This window comes from Henckelia pumila, chromosome 4 (genome assembly GCF_033568475.1).
Source record: "Henckelia pumila isolate YLH828 chromosome 4, ASM3356847v2, whole genome shotgun sequence".
Classification (NCBI taxonomy): domain Eukaryota; kingdom Viridiplantae; phylum Streptophyta; class Magnoliopsida; order Lamiales; family Gesneriaceae; genus Henckelia; species Henckelia pumila.
The window spans coordinates 201,624,631-201,639,537 of NC_133123.1; the positions used below are offsets into that span (position 1 = coordinate 201,624,631).

At 39.9% G+C, this 14,907-nt stretch overlaps 1 protein-coding gene across 1 annotated transcript; it reads right to left on the reverse strand.

Annotated features, from left to right (window-relative positions):
* Nucleotides 1–12,863: 12,863 nt before the first annotated feature.
* LOC140865746 (small ribosomal subunit protein eS25y) lies at nt 12,864–14,442 on the reverse strand. The gene is made up of 4 exons (XM_073270490.1): nt 14,305–14,442; nt 14,150–14,224; nt 13,923–14,057; nt 12,864–13,146 (listed from the first exon to the last, which is right to left on the reverse strand). Exons 1-4 carry the CDS (start codon nt 14,305–14,307, stop codon nt 13,033–13,035), a joined length of 327 nt encoding a protein of 108 aa, XP_073126591.1. The 5' UTR covers nt 14,308–14,442; the 3' UTR covers nt 12,864–13,032.
* Between the last annotated feature and the right edge of the window lie 465 nt (nt 14,443–14,907).

Sequence of the window (14,907 nt, forward strand, 5' to 3'; positions counted from 1 at the left end):
AAGCAAATTCATCCAACGTCTCTGCCTCATGTTCAACTCCGCCTGAGTGAACAAATACTTGAGACTCTTATGGTCGGTGAAGATCTCAAATTTCTCGCCATACAGATAATGACGCCAGATCTTCAAAGCGAACACAATGGCTGCTAACTCCAAATCATGGACTGGGTAGTTGTCCTCGTGAAGCTTCAGCTGTCTAGAAGCGTATGCGATCACATGCCCATTCTGAGTCAGGACACAACCTAACCCCTGAAGAGAAGCATCCGTGTAAACTACATACCCTCCAGATCCTGACGGTAATGCTAACACCGGCGCAGAAGTCAACCGCCGTCGAAGCTCACGGAAATTCTCCTCACACTCGGAGGACCACTCAAAATCCACACCCTTGTGGGTAAGCTGTGTCAACGGTCGAGCTAACTGAGAGAAGTTCAGAATGAAGCGACGATAATACCCTGCTAGACCCAGAAAACTACGGATCTCAGCAACTGTCGTCGGACGCGACCAATTAAGTACCGCTTCAATCTTGCTTGGATCAACAGAAATCCCCTCCCTGGATATGATATGGCCAAGAAAAACCACTCTATCCATCCAGAACTCACACTTGCTCATCTTGGCGTACAATTGCTCATCTCGAAGAGTCTGCAGTACCAACCGCAAGTGAGAAACATGCTCTTCCGTATTACGCGAATACACCAAGATGTCGTCAATAAAGACCACGACAAACTTGTCCAAATACTCCCTGAAGACACGGTTCATCAGATCCATGAATATAGCCGGTGCATTGGTCAAACCAAATGGCATCACTAGGAACTCGTAATGCCCATAGCGAGTACGGAATGCAGTCTTGGCTACGTCCTGATCACGGACTCTCAACTGATGATACCCAGATCTCAAGTCAATCTTGGAGTAAATTGATGTGCCCTGCAGCTGGTCAAACAAGTCATCAACACGAGGCAACGGATACTTGTTCTTCACAGTCACTCGATTCAGCTGCCGGTAGTCAATGCACAGCCGCATCGACTCATCCTTCTTCTTCACGAAGAGAACAGGAGCTCCCCAAAGAGATACACTAGGACGAATGTACCCCTTGTCCAAAAGATCCTGTAGCTGATTCTTTAACTCACGCATCTCTGACGGAGCCAGACGATACGGTGCTCTAGAGATAGGCGAAGTACCTGGCATCAACTCTATGCCAAACTCGACTTCCCTAGCAGGAGGAAAACCCGGAATCTCATCAGGAAACACATCTGGAAATTCATCCACAACAGGAATGCTCTCTATCCCAATACTCTCAGCGGACAAATCAACTGCATAGATAAGGTAGCCTTCCCCGCCAGACTCTAGAGCTCGACAGGCTCTCAAAGCTGATACCAAAGGCATCGGGGGTCGCGCTCCCTCACCATAGAAAAACCAACTCTCACTCCCTTCCGGATGAAAGCGTACTAATCTCTGATAGCAGTCCACTGAAGCTCGATAGGTAGTCAGCACATCTATTCCCAGAATGCAATCAAAGTCGTCCATCGCCAGGACCATGAGATTCGCTAACAGAATGTTCCCTTCGAACTCTAAAGGGCAACCCATCACTAGACGCTTAGCCAAAGCAGATTGGCCCGTCGGAGTAGAAACAGACATCACTACGTCTAGTGCAATGCATGGTAACTTATGCCTCTTAACAAAACGTGCAGAAATGAAGGAATGAGATGCACCAGTGTCAATAAGTACAAGAGCAGGTATACCATAAAGCATAAATGTACCTGCGATGACTTTCTCATTCTCCTCCACAGCCTGATCATGTCTCAGGGCAAACACCTGGCCAGAAGCTCGTGGCCTCAAATGAGAACTCCCAGCAGACTGTCCCTGCGACCTCTGCTGTACGGTAGCCTGAGAACCCGATCCTGAACCAGATCTAGAACCGCCTCCCCCAGACTGTGGACAATCCCTCCGGATATGACCAGTCTCTCCACAACGGAAACAAGCTCCAGAAGCTCTACGGCACTTGTCGGATGGATGGTTCTTCCCACAGTGATCACACTTGTCCTTCTTACCATAACGGACAATACCTCCAGAACAGAGGAAGAAGAAGATCCAGACTTCTTGAAAGTTTGGGCACGGGGACCCAAAGAACTAGCAGGCCTCGACTGAGGGAAAGACCTGTTCCGCCGAATGCTGTCCTCTGCCTGGTGTCAACGGCTCACCAAACCCTCGTAGGACATGTCGTCACCAACCGCCACACGGTCATGGATCTCAGGGTTAAGGCCCTGAAGGAACAGATTATACTTCATCTATGAGCTATCAGCAATCTCGGGGAAATAGGATAGCAGATCAAAGAACCTCTGCTGATACTCATCGATAGACATGGTTCCCTGTCGCAGACTCAGTAGCTCGCCTGCCTTCGACTGTCGGAGTGCAGGAGGAAAATACCGCTTTTGGAAAGCTGTGCGAAACTCGGCCCAGGTGGCTACTCCTCTCACCGCAACAAAAGGTGCAGAAGTAAACCTCCACCACCTACGCGCACGCCCATCCAGAAGATAGCCAAGGGTCTCCACCTTCTGCTCATCGGTGCATTGGAAAGTCTGAAAAGTCGTCTCCATGCGGTCTAACCAATTCTCCGCATCCTCCGGAGACTCACCTCCAACTAAGGGCTTAGGACCCATAGCTAAGAATCGACGCACAGTGAAACGCTCGTCGTCATGGTGACGATGACGCCGTTCTCGACGAGGCTCCCGGTCGGCATCACCCCAACGCCCACCAACACTGCCGTGAGAACTCTGGTCGTCACGATTTGACATCTACAAAAATACCTCAAGATGAGACTAAATCCCAAGAAATCTTTTGCATGCTCTGATACCATAAATGTAGTGACCCTTACCCGGATCACCTACTAAACAGAACTTAGGCATGCAATTAACTTAATAAAACAGATATCAGAATAAAGCTGCGGAAACCAATAACATTATACAATCCCAAGTAAAGGAATTTGTAATTATCCAATAATATACAACCAAATCGAATAGCTGTATAAACCCAAACAACAGTAATAAAACCTAGACGAAGCTCCAGCTGGCTAACCACTGACTAGCCCCTCCTGGATCCACCCTCCTCGTCCAATCGCAAACCTGACCCATGGAATAGGGTGTCCAGAAAATACAGAGTACGAGACGTGAGCATAAAAACGCTCAGTGCGAGAGTATGAGTATACATGCATGCAAAGTGAACTCCCTATAGACTCGAGGTCAAGGATCAGATAACAGAGACAGACCGGGCCCTGGTATGTAGCACGCTGTGCCGTCGCTTCAGGAGGTGGCTCCCATACCGAGATAACTGTGGATACGCCGGACCCAAATCGATGGAAGTCCATCCACTAACAGGATAGGGTACAACCCTACTAACAGACATCTCGAAGGAGATACAGCAAGATGCAAATGAATGCAGCATAATATCATGGCATATAAATCATGCAGTCACGTAATACATGCATACTCAGTCAGGATATCTCGAACAGTACTTTCGTACCTCAATACAGTGCAAGCTCTACCAACTCTAGGTCCACGCCTATAGTCTGCTCTACACTGCCAAATGACACTACTATCATTAAAGTGCTCTAAAAGCCTTAACTAAGCTATTGCATACTCCTAAATATTTATAGGAAGCAAAAGCTATACCTTCGTCCGTCGTTAGCCCTTTGATGTCGATGCCTCCAGAACTTGGGCACAACTCCGCTACGACTACCGAACGCCTCGCCGACCTTCGGACCAAGCCTAAGAAGAGTAGAACAGCTCCAAAAGGACTAGAAAGGAAATGAGAACTCGGAATTGGCAAATGAAAGTGAAGTCTCGGCCTTCTATTTATAGACAACGATCGGAACTTCCGATCCCTGATCGGAACGTCCGAACCTCGATCGGAATGTCCGATCCTGCCATCGGAGCTTCCGAAGATCCTGATCTGCCACGTGTCAAAATATCACTTGATGACTCCGGATAGGGGTGATCGGAGCTTCCGGTCCTGATCGGAGCTTCCGATCCAACCACACGTCATGCCTGACGTAATAACATCGGTGCGTCCGATCGCTCATCGGAGCTTTTGATCCTGTTCGGAGCTTCCGATCCGTCTGATGCCTAATTCAATTAATTAGCATTAATCCTTTAATTACTCAATTAGGGCACGGGCTACTACACATTGAGTCTCGAGTGTCTTCAGCTGTCTCGATGCATCAAGCTAATAAGTGATTTTTCTGAACAAGAATACATCCCGTAAATTTCGATAAGAAGAGATCGCTGATCGACAGAAATTCCATCATCAAATCATACAATCGAAGAAGACCATTCAATCCGAAAGAATTCAGACATCGAAGAATAACGTACAACTGCTTGGTACCACAATCTGCTATCAAATTCTCAAAAGCTCCGAAAGATCAGTATAATTCTCATTCCACAAAGATAAGAAATCAACGATAAGAATTCATAACCTCTGCTAATTCTTCTGAAAGATCCGGTTAACAGAAGTTAACAACACTACTGGAGTATTCATCAATTCGACAATTCAACAATTTAATAGAGGCACGTTAAACATAAACAGATTCTTCAATAAAAAGGCAAGAGACTCGCCAGAATCTAACATTCCAATAAGAATAGGGAACTCAATATCGAACGTTACCTGATCTGTCATTATCGGGTGCAGCCTGAGTCTGCTAATCCTCAGACAAAGCAAAGACTCGTGCCTGCTGTCTGGGAGGCTGGCTTCCATACTGATTACCTTCCTGCCTATTCTGCTGCTGAGGTTGGAAAGAGTGAACAGAAGGTGCTTGCTGCTGAGGCTGAGCTGTCTGTCTCAAGAATTTTCCACTCTGTGCTTGCTCAGGGACACGCTGAGGACACGTTCTTGCAAAGTGCCCTGCCTGGTTACAAATATGACAGCTTCCAAAAATACCTCTACACTGATCACTGGAGTGACGACCTCCGCAGTTGGTACAAGACATGCCTGACTGTCCCGAACTCTGTCCCGATCCATACTGCCTCGAACCACTCGAGCTCGAAGAACTGGTTCCGTGCTTCTTAAACTGCTTCCCCTTCGGGAGATAGTAATCCTTCCTGTTACCTCCACTGCTACCACCCTCAGAACTCGGTGGTTGGTTCTGAAACTGAAAGGATTGATTCTGGTAATGGAACGGTTGGTTTTGGTATTGAGAAGATTGTGCCTGAAACTGTCCTTGCTGCTGCTGAGGCACAAACTGATTTCCTCTCTGTCTCCACAAACCTGCTTCTGCTCCCTTTGCGTGATTCATGGCATCCGTAAAGTTGTTAGGCCTGTTGGTATTTACCAACGTGAAGACGTCGGGGTTCAAACCATTGATGAACTGATCTGCCTTAGCTTCTTCATCTCCGGCAATTAGCGGTGCAAAACGCAACAGACTATCGAACTTAGCCACGTACTCTTCAATGTTTAGATTCCCTTGCCTCAGGTTGGCAAACTCTGCTCCCTTATCTTTGCGATACGAGATAGGGAAAAACCGCTTATAAAATTCCGATTTGAAAAGAGTCCAAGTAACTTCCGTACCTCTATTCTCCATTGCTTTCTTCGTCATGATCCACCAACTCTTAGCAACCCCACGAAGCTGATGAATGACTAACCTGATTCGACGGTCATCTGTGTAATCAATGGAATCGAACAACTGATCGATATCATCCAACCAACTCTCACAGTCAACTGGATTTTCTGAACCCATCAACAATGGCGGATTGAACGACTGAAACCTTTTTAGCAAGGTTTCCATAGGCGTCGCTGAAGCATCCATCTCTACCGTTTCAGTACTAGCTTGCTCAGTTGTAGGAATAACTGGCGGTGGATTCCTATTAATAACTCGTCGAGGACCCATCTGATAATCAAAGGTTAGGACACAAGATATCTCAATCGCTGCAATTCGGTGCCCTTGCAACCTCTCAGAATTCCGGATACAGGTGAAATACAGTTCATATCTCAATTAATTCATGCTTCATATTTCAAATCACAAAATCATGTAAATCAAGTAATTCTCAACAACAAAGCATGCTCGCATGGTATTTAAATAAATCAATTTAAATAACTCAATCACATGCGAGAATCAATTCATGCGGACTCGATCTACCCCGCTCACTTCTAAATTCAGTCCAAGAATCTTATCGCTCTGATACCACTTAATGTGAGACCCCGATTCTAATCATCTAATCAAGAATTAATCCTATCAATAGACATCCAAAGATCCAAGAGATAAAGCAAAATTTTTTTTTTTTTTTTTTTTTACACAGGGTGACGCGCGGGCGCGCATACAGCCCTGCCCGGGCCTCCGAGAAAGGGAGCAGAACGCGCGGGCGCTCCTCACCAGGCGCGGGCACGCATGGCCTGCTGTTTTAGCTCAAAATAAGGCTTCAAAAGTGCAATCCAACCCCCAGAAAGGCTCCGACATGATCCAACTAAAACTTTTCCAACAACGAAGTATTCAATTACAAGAAAGAGTAGAACATGCATCAATTCTAAGTTCCAAAATCCAAAATACAAATCGAGTTCGAATACAATCTAAGTTCGATTTCAAATTCGACTTTTACAATAACAAGGTCTCACTCTATCAACTCGACCACCTAGCCATGCGATCTCTGACTCGGTCCTGCCCCACCTGTTGCCAAGCACACATACAAAGACAAGACAACAGCCGGATAATCCGGTGAGAATAATATTCCCAGTAAAAGAGACAAACATGCAATATCATAAAAACATCTCAAACGAAATGCATTATCTTCTACATATTCAAATAACAACCATGCAATTCCACAAGCATGTCTAAAACTCAATTCATATGCATAAATGCAATGCATGTCTTTAAATCTGAGATTATCAAGTCGGATAATCAAAACATTTCAGCTTTTGCTTTTGGGATCCCGAGGACGAGATCACGTGAACAACTCACCGACTCTCCCGATCGAGGTGGTGCTACGTATCTCCATCCTCTAGACTTTGGTGTAACTATAAGGAGTATGCTAGCACTAGGTGAAACAGCTACACCCAGGCCACTCACAATATAATTCCCAAAATGTCTATCATCAAAAGGGCCGTCCTGCCCGCTATTCAAATCAGGGTTCATATGCTCAATATGAATGCAATGCAACATAACTCAAATAATCAATTAACATGCAAGTATGTGATTTTTCCGGAACACTCGAATCAAGTCGGATTTGAGTCATTCGTTCCATTCCATTCCAAGTCATCTTATACCTCTTTTCAACAACGTCGATGCTCCAAACCTGGAAACAACATCGATACAAGAATTCCAAATCAAAATTCCATTCCAAATCAAGTTCAACGATAAAGATAATTCAATTCAACTTTCGAGGATGGATCAACTCGATACCAAACTTCGATCAACTCTTCAACGATTCGAAAGCTGCCAATTCGGAACTCCACGATCTTCAACTAATCTGCGGAGATAAAATCAATCCAATATCAATCCATTCAAAACGAGCAACTCCCAAAAAAACTCAAACGAATCTCCAATTTCCAAAATCTCAAACCGGCGGCATAACGGCTATAAATTCAACTAACCGAAAATGCAAACAGCATAATATCACTCTAAGCAACTCATATCAATCAACATTCAACCAAAACAATCCAATTCCAACAAATCACAAAACTCACTTTTTCGAAAATCCCTTCAAAATTCATAACAATTCCAAACGACGCTCTATTTCGAAACCGACAGAGAATAAACGATCAGAACTCCGCCAGGAACAACATACTAGAATCTAAATCGATTCTAACCACCTCCGAAAAACAAAACATATCCGATCGGAGAAATACTTATGGTATAACGAAGCTCTCTCAGCCGTGATCGCTAATCTGCCTTCAGAAATAATTTCTAACGGACGGATCGTGCTCGGGGTGAAATCCAAAAGCTTGAAAAGCTTATCTCACGCCTTCAATGGAGGAATCGGTTGGGAGAGAAGAGGGTGGAGTGAAGGAGGAGTCAAAAAAAGGTATAAATATCTAATTAAGTCCATATTTGCGTTTTAGTCCCTGAAAAATCCGAAATTTGCAAAAAGAACCCTGATCAAAATCAAGTCGGCTCTTGAACTCTGGAATCTTCGATTATCTCAAATAAAGTCGATTAAGATAAAATCGGGGCGTTACACACAGAGTAATGGATTTTTAATCCCCGTTGAGATAGTTAAATTTAAAGAGTTAAATTTAATGAACAAAGAAGTGGGACTTCTTATTTAAGAGTAGAGGAGTAAGATTTCCTAAAATGACATAGGGATGGGCATTTTTGGAAATCACTGAATTCGGATTCAGAAAATTTATCTTGACTCTAAAAGATGCAGAAATGGTTTCTGTGAACATTGGTGAAATTGGTTTATCAATATGAGTCACGATGAATTTTATATTAATTTCTGAATATGCGGGCTTTGCTTGTCAGGCTTGAACTTATGACTAATGGGCCCTAAGCTGTTAGCAGCCCACATTATAAATAACTTATTGCAGTACAGAAATTACACAACAGAGGTCACAATTTTCGAAAACCTAGTTGTTTTTCTCTCTAAAGTGGCCGCCCCCCTCCCTCTCTACTCGGGAAAATTCAGCCTGTGAATTTTGAATTTGCAGTCTGGTTTAACGGATCAAATTCGTTAATTCTCTTCGTAGAAACTTCTGATAGATTTTCTAGTGCAATCTATCAGAGGGATTAAATCTCTGTTCGTGGACCTGATTGAAGAACAGTTCGTCCATCAGTTCCAGGGATATACAACAAGAGCAGAGTAATCTGTTGGTGTCCATAATCTCGATTCGAGATTGGAGGTAAAAATTTATAATTGTTATTTAATTTTTACACGCACAATTTAATCGTAAAGTTTTGATACCCATTATGGAATTGTTCCATATAAAAATTTTTAAACTTCCGCTGCACCGGGTATCAATCCTGATTGATCTGATCGACGGTTATCCAACACATTTGCGATGCCGAGTACCATGTTTCATTGGTATGGAACATAGAGATGTTCGAAGCATGCAAATGGATATTCATATGATGAATGATCGAACTACCCTATTCGAACTTTCCAAGTGGTTATCACTAATCGAGTGGATATAGTCCGCGGTTTTGGTTGTGCACCATTAGTGAAGGGGGGAGAAAAGTTTGTTCAGCTCGCCTGAAGGGAGACTTGGCCGAAAAAAAATGCAGCTGGCGGCGACCTAAGGCTGGAAATGGAGAAGAGGCCGATCGCGAGAGAGAATGGTAAGGGAAAAGAAGAGAGCCCATCGACTGATGCTTGAGGATGGGGAAAATGAGACTGGCCGATGAATTGGGTAGGGCTTAATCTCTATTGGGCCGAGTAAACCCATATCTTTAAATGTGTGTAGGTAAATATTATATAATATGCAGTATTTATATGGTGCGAGTAAAAGTGTCCGTCCTAAATTCCCGCAAATACTCAAGTTGAAAAATTCAAGAATTAAACACTTTAAATATTCTGATGTCACGACAACAAATAAAATATTTAAATAACAAGTAGAGCGATTAAAATAATTTAAACAAACTAAACTAACGTTTAAAAGTAATTTAAGTAAACACACAAGCAGCACTAAAACTTTTAAAATGATTTGGATAATTAAAAATGATTTAAATAAATAATCTAGGTATTTAAAATAATTTAAAATAACTAACCGCTAAACTTAGACTATTTAAAATGAATAAGTTGGACACTCGAAAATATTTAAACAAATAAGCTAAACAGTTAAAATCATTTAAAAAAATAAACTAAACAATTAAAATCATTTAAATATGCAAGCTTAAACCTTTAAAATATTTAAAATAATTTAAATTGCACAATAAAATCATTTAAATAAATAAACTTAAACAATTAAAAATATTAATTAAATAGTTAGTAAAATAAAATCATTGAATAAATAATAAAAATATTTTATTAGCACATAATTCACATAAAAATTTTAAATCAATTAAAATTAAAAATAATAATTCTAATATTTATTTAATTTAATATTTGCGATTTAGTAGATTGGATTTTAGGCGTCACAGAAAATGTGTGTAGAGAGAGGGTGAATACACACTTCAAAATATTTTCAAAAAACTTGTCTAACAACTTAGATGAGTTACCAGCTCGATTGCCAATTTTCGTTTAATAGAAAAATTTTCTGTGAAAATTGATCTGGTAAGGCGGAAAAATTTTCACACACTAAATTTGAACTGGTAGCTAAGGCGAACAGAAAATAATTAAAGTAGAGGGTACAAAGATTTTTTATGGTAGTTCGAAGTCAAAGCTTCTATGTCTCCCCTTCTTCGCCTCTTCTTCTATTTTCAAAATGATTTTCACTAGAAGAATTTGATTTATAAAATATTTTGCACAAACTCAATCCAATCAACTCTTGATTGGAACTCCTAGCAACACTATATCAAATCAGAACACTTTCTAATAGAGTTACAAACAAACAACAATGCTAAATTTGATCTTCGAAGCTTGAGAAAGTATCACCGACTGATCACTGATATTGATATGAAAACACAATAAACGTGTGATAGCAGCTCGAATGTTTGATCTAGTTATTTTCTTGAATAAAGACTGTGAAAGCTTTGAGAGCACGCGTACGCTTGATTTATGATTCCAAAATTCCAGGAGAAATTGAAAATGTGTATTCGTCGAGTATTTATAGGAGAGAATGTTTAATGTTATAAAATCTAGCCAGTGCATATTTGTTCCAAACATACCCGACAATTAAGCAGAATGCGCGACGTGTCTTTGTCTTCTTTCAATATATAGTACTCACTATGTGGAGCATTGGAAATATAGCTAGATACAAAAATAATGTCTTTATTCTCTTTGTATTTTCTCCAACAACCTATTGAGCTTGAATTGATAGTGAAAGTTGTTCGGATGAGAAATTGATCTGGTCTGGATATCTGAATTGGTCTAGAAATTGAACTGATCTGGTACCGAGAGCATTGATCCAGGAAAGCCAGACTAGTTTCTCTTTAGCCAAAACTTGGTCCAATTTTAAAAAAAAATTGATCTTGTTCGTGTAATTTTGCTTTATAGAATTGTCATCACCAAAATATAGATATTACTTTATCATACCTAAAAGATTAACTGATGTGCTTAAAAAAGATTTGATCTTGTTCGAGTAATTTTGCTTTATAGAATTGTCATCACCAATATATAGATATTACTTTATCATACCTAAAAGATCGGTTATTTCGGTTCGATTAATCCGATTGAAAATTATTTAAATTAGTAAGAAAATTTATTTTATAAATATAATATATGTACTTTTTAGATAATTTATCGGTAAACCCTTAAAATGTAATGTAAATAATTAAATAAGCAACATAATAAGAAAGATGGTTCCCTTCAACTTCTTGATGGTTTCCCGAGGACCTTCAACTTCTTGATGGGTTCCTAGGAAAAACTCCCTTCCAACTTCTTGTTGGGTTTTCGAGGAAAGCACCTTTTAGGATGCACAATTTACTGGAGAACAACCTAAATTAAACTCTCCATATAGAAATAAAAAAAAATAAAAAAAAAAAAAAAAAAAAAAAAACCCATGATTTATAGTAGGAAAAGACTACACATCACACAACATCTACATCAAACAACTTGGAAGTTGGGAACACCGTTCGAGTACTGATTTCACGAGCATAGAGATTTTTTTAAAGGAAAAAAATAATAATGCACTTTTTTTTCAGTAGAAAGATCAATCAATTATTTCTTTCATCGCGCTCAACATGTCAATATCGATGCTAATCGTACGCAAATGTAACTCGACCAAACAACCATTTAGAGTTCCTAGAGCTCCTTGTAAGGCTTGTTAGAAAACTCATTGCCGGACTTTATTAAACTCCCTTTGCTGTTCAAATTGAATGCTTTCATTTTTCTAATTGTTCCCAAGTATTATAAGTTGAAGTAATCAAATTCAATTTTTCTCGCCATTCAGTCATTCACCTTAAACGTTTCAGCTTCCATTTCCACTTTCCGTAAGCAGACCCCGGCTTCAATGGGCCCTCTCGAGCAGTTCTTTTGAATTTCGAATGGCATTAAGGATCCTCTATTTTCGATTGTCTATAAATCACTTGATGAAAGTAGATTATAATTCCGTTAATGTGAAAACTTCAATAATCCCCTCACAAACTAAACATGAATCGCAAACCAGATAAAGCTATGACCTAAAATATTTGGGTATAATTGACCGCTTTTCATTGCAGCAAATCAAACCTTCTATTTAGAAGGTTGGAAAAAAAAAACTCTCAAAATTACTGGAATATAGTCAAACATGATACATACACAGAAAACAACAAAATTATCATTATGGTCACTGAAAAATGTTGAATTGTAAAGAAATAGCAAATTAAACTCAAAATAGAAACCTAAATCAAGGAATTCTAATCGCGATAAATTAATGAAGATTACTGTAAAACATATCATGAGGAAAATGACACCTCTGAATATTCACAAGTCCTGAATTATATATTAATATAACCATAACTTAATTAAACATGTATGCATAAAAACAGCACAAAATTTCTGTTAAACAAGGATGGGTTAAAGGCTAAATTATAAATATCAAATTTAATTCAACAACATAGAAACATAACTATTAAGTACATAGGAATTGGACTACCAGAGTAGAGAACAAATGATTTGGCACCTCGATGTATGTCTTCATAGATTGCAGATAGACAAACACCAACTAGTATACACAAACAAAGAGAGCTTTATGGGCAGTACCACCCACCTGTAGCTAGGAAATTCACCGAGTACCATGAGATACTATAACCTTGAAAGAACGTGTGATCTAACCTAGTGAATATGTAAAATTGAAAAACGAGGGGACAGCCATTAAGTAAGACTGGATACTGGAAAAATAAATTGATCGAGTAATATAGAAACAATAGAATAATCATGCTGCTTGACATCTTTCAAAACAACACAAACGCAAAACAAAAGAGTCTTCCAAAATGGTAAAAATCCAATCGAAGTTCTCTGAAGTAGTAAAAAGACAAAGCATCTAAGTGTTGGTAGCTCTGGTGTAAATCTGCTGGCTTGAATGAGCTGACACCATTCTGATCAAACCTCTAGCCATCAATTCCCTAATGGCCCTCCTTGCCAGTGACCCATTGATCTGTGAACAGATATTTGGTTGGATCAAATGTAATTGACGAAGTCTAGATAGTTAGACAAAATCATATCAGGAAATTGACCATAGGAAACGGGTAATCAGAGCACACAGTTTCACATTTACATGAGCCATCAACAAGTCAAGAGTGAGATAAGGGCTGGAAAATTTTATTTTTTTAATTTAATACATATACCTAGGCTAGATAAGTTTATTAACTAAAATAAATACAGATATCTTTCATCGCAACTGACATGGGATTCTACATTCGTCAGGAAGGATTCAAGAAGCCTCGCAAACATAGTAGAAAACCATCTATGGAAACAATTGCAATGTCAAGAGAGGGTCTGTTATATACAAAGATCCAACAGGAGGAGGCATCCAAAAACACAGGAAGCGGCTGTAAAATGATTCCGCCTAAATGTTTTGGAGGAAAACAATCCAACAAAAAGCAAAGGGTGTTCTCAATTAATGAGCTAACAAAGGAGTAATATTTGAAGATGCAGTCCGAACAATAAATCAGATGAATAGGTTCCCTGCACGCTCAAAGTCCACATCAACACTAATTAAACCACTAAAATCCACAACATGGCCATGATTAACACAAGTAAATAATCAGCAGTACATTCCAGGAAGCACAAAAATTAAAAACAACAAACCTACGAAGATTGTTAATAAAACAAATGGTAATAGCAAATTCGTGATGCTGAAGAAAAAACGACTCATAAACTGGAGAAGCAAATTAACGTGCAATCCATCTATCAAAGAGTGAATAAACTTACTCTGAGACGGTCGGAAAGAACTGAAGGAGTGATGAGCTTGTACTTAGGTGCCTCCGACAGCAGCTTGTCATAGGTCGCTTTATCAAACATCACCATGTTGTTGACCTTCTCCTTTTGCTTACCCTTGCTCCATTTCTGCAAAATGCAACATTTTCACCAAATCACATTTTGATCTTTGGGCCAAAAATACACGCACGCCTCACAGACAAGAAAGAATAACTAGAAACCTTCTTCTTCTGCTTTCCGCCTCCTGATTTCGCCGGCTTGGATGCTGGAGGAGGAGCTTTATCCTTCTTCGGCGCCTGCAAACGAAAATAGAAATATAATTAACCACAAATCACGAATCGGATTTCAGCTTGTGCAATTCAGATCATTGCCGCACCATCGGAAACTAAGCGGAGGAGTCGGTCGAGGGGCGGCGGAGAATCGTAGCCAAAGGCAGAGGAAAACGAGTACGATTTGTAATGGAAAACCTAGTTAGGGTTTTATTTTGCTCCCCATTTGGGCCATTAGCTATAAACCCAATAAGGAACCCAAATTGTACTAAATTGAGATATCCACAATTATCGATATATTAGGGAATAAAGCACGTTTAATAATAATTTATTTTATTGTAAATTATATTACAATTTGACCCAAAAATAAACTTATTTTTTAGGCTAAAAAATAGAAGGAGTTCCTCGGCCCAGTTATCGAAGCTAAGAAGTCCAATCATGACGGCCCATCAAAAACAAAGGAAAACTACGGTCCCATAGAAATGAAAATGGAAGTTAAAGATTTGGACCAAGTTAAAATTGAGAAGTGGGGAGAACGTGGGTGATAATGAAAAGTGAAGAATGGGTAGTTACCCAAAATTGGAAGCAAAAACTCATTGGTAGAAACAATTCAGATGACACAATCACATTCACAACAATTCCAAGATCCAAAAGCTCCGAATTTTCAGTAACATTTCTACATATTTTCGAAGTCTTCATCATATTCTTAT

What these genes read in the sequence shown, in the direction of transcription:
- LOC140865746 (XM_073270490.1), bottom strand. An exon ending in GCGGAAAGCAGAAGAAGAAG is followed by an intron (nt 14,058 to 14,149) that starts GTTTCTAGTTAT and finishes TGCATTTTGCAG; the next exon opens with AAATGGAGCAAGGGTAAGCA. An exon ending in TTCTTTCCGACCGTCTCAGA is followed by an intron (nt 13,147 to 13,922) that starts GTAAGTTTATTC and finishes ATCTGTTCACAG; the next exon opens with ATCAATGGGTCACTGGCAAG.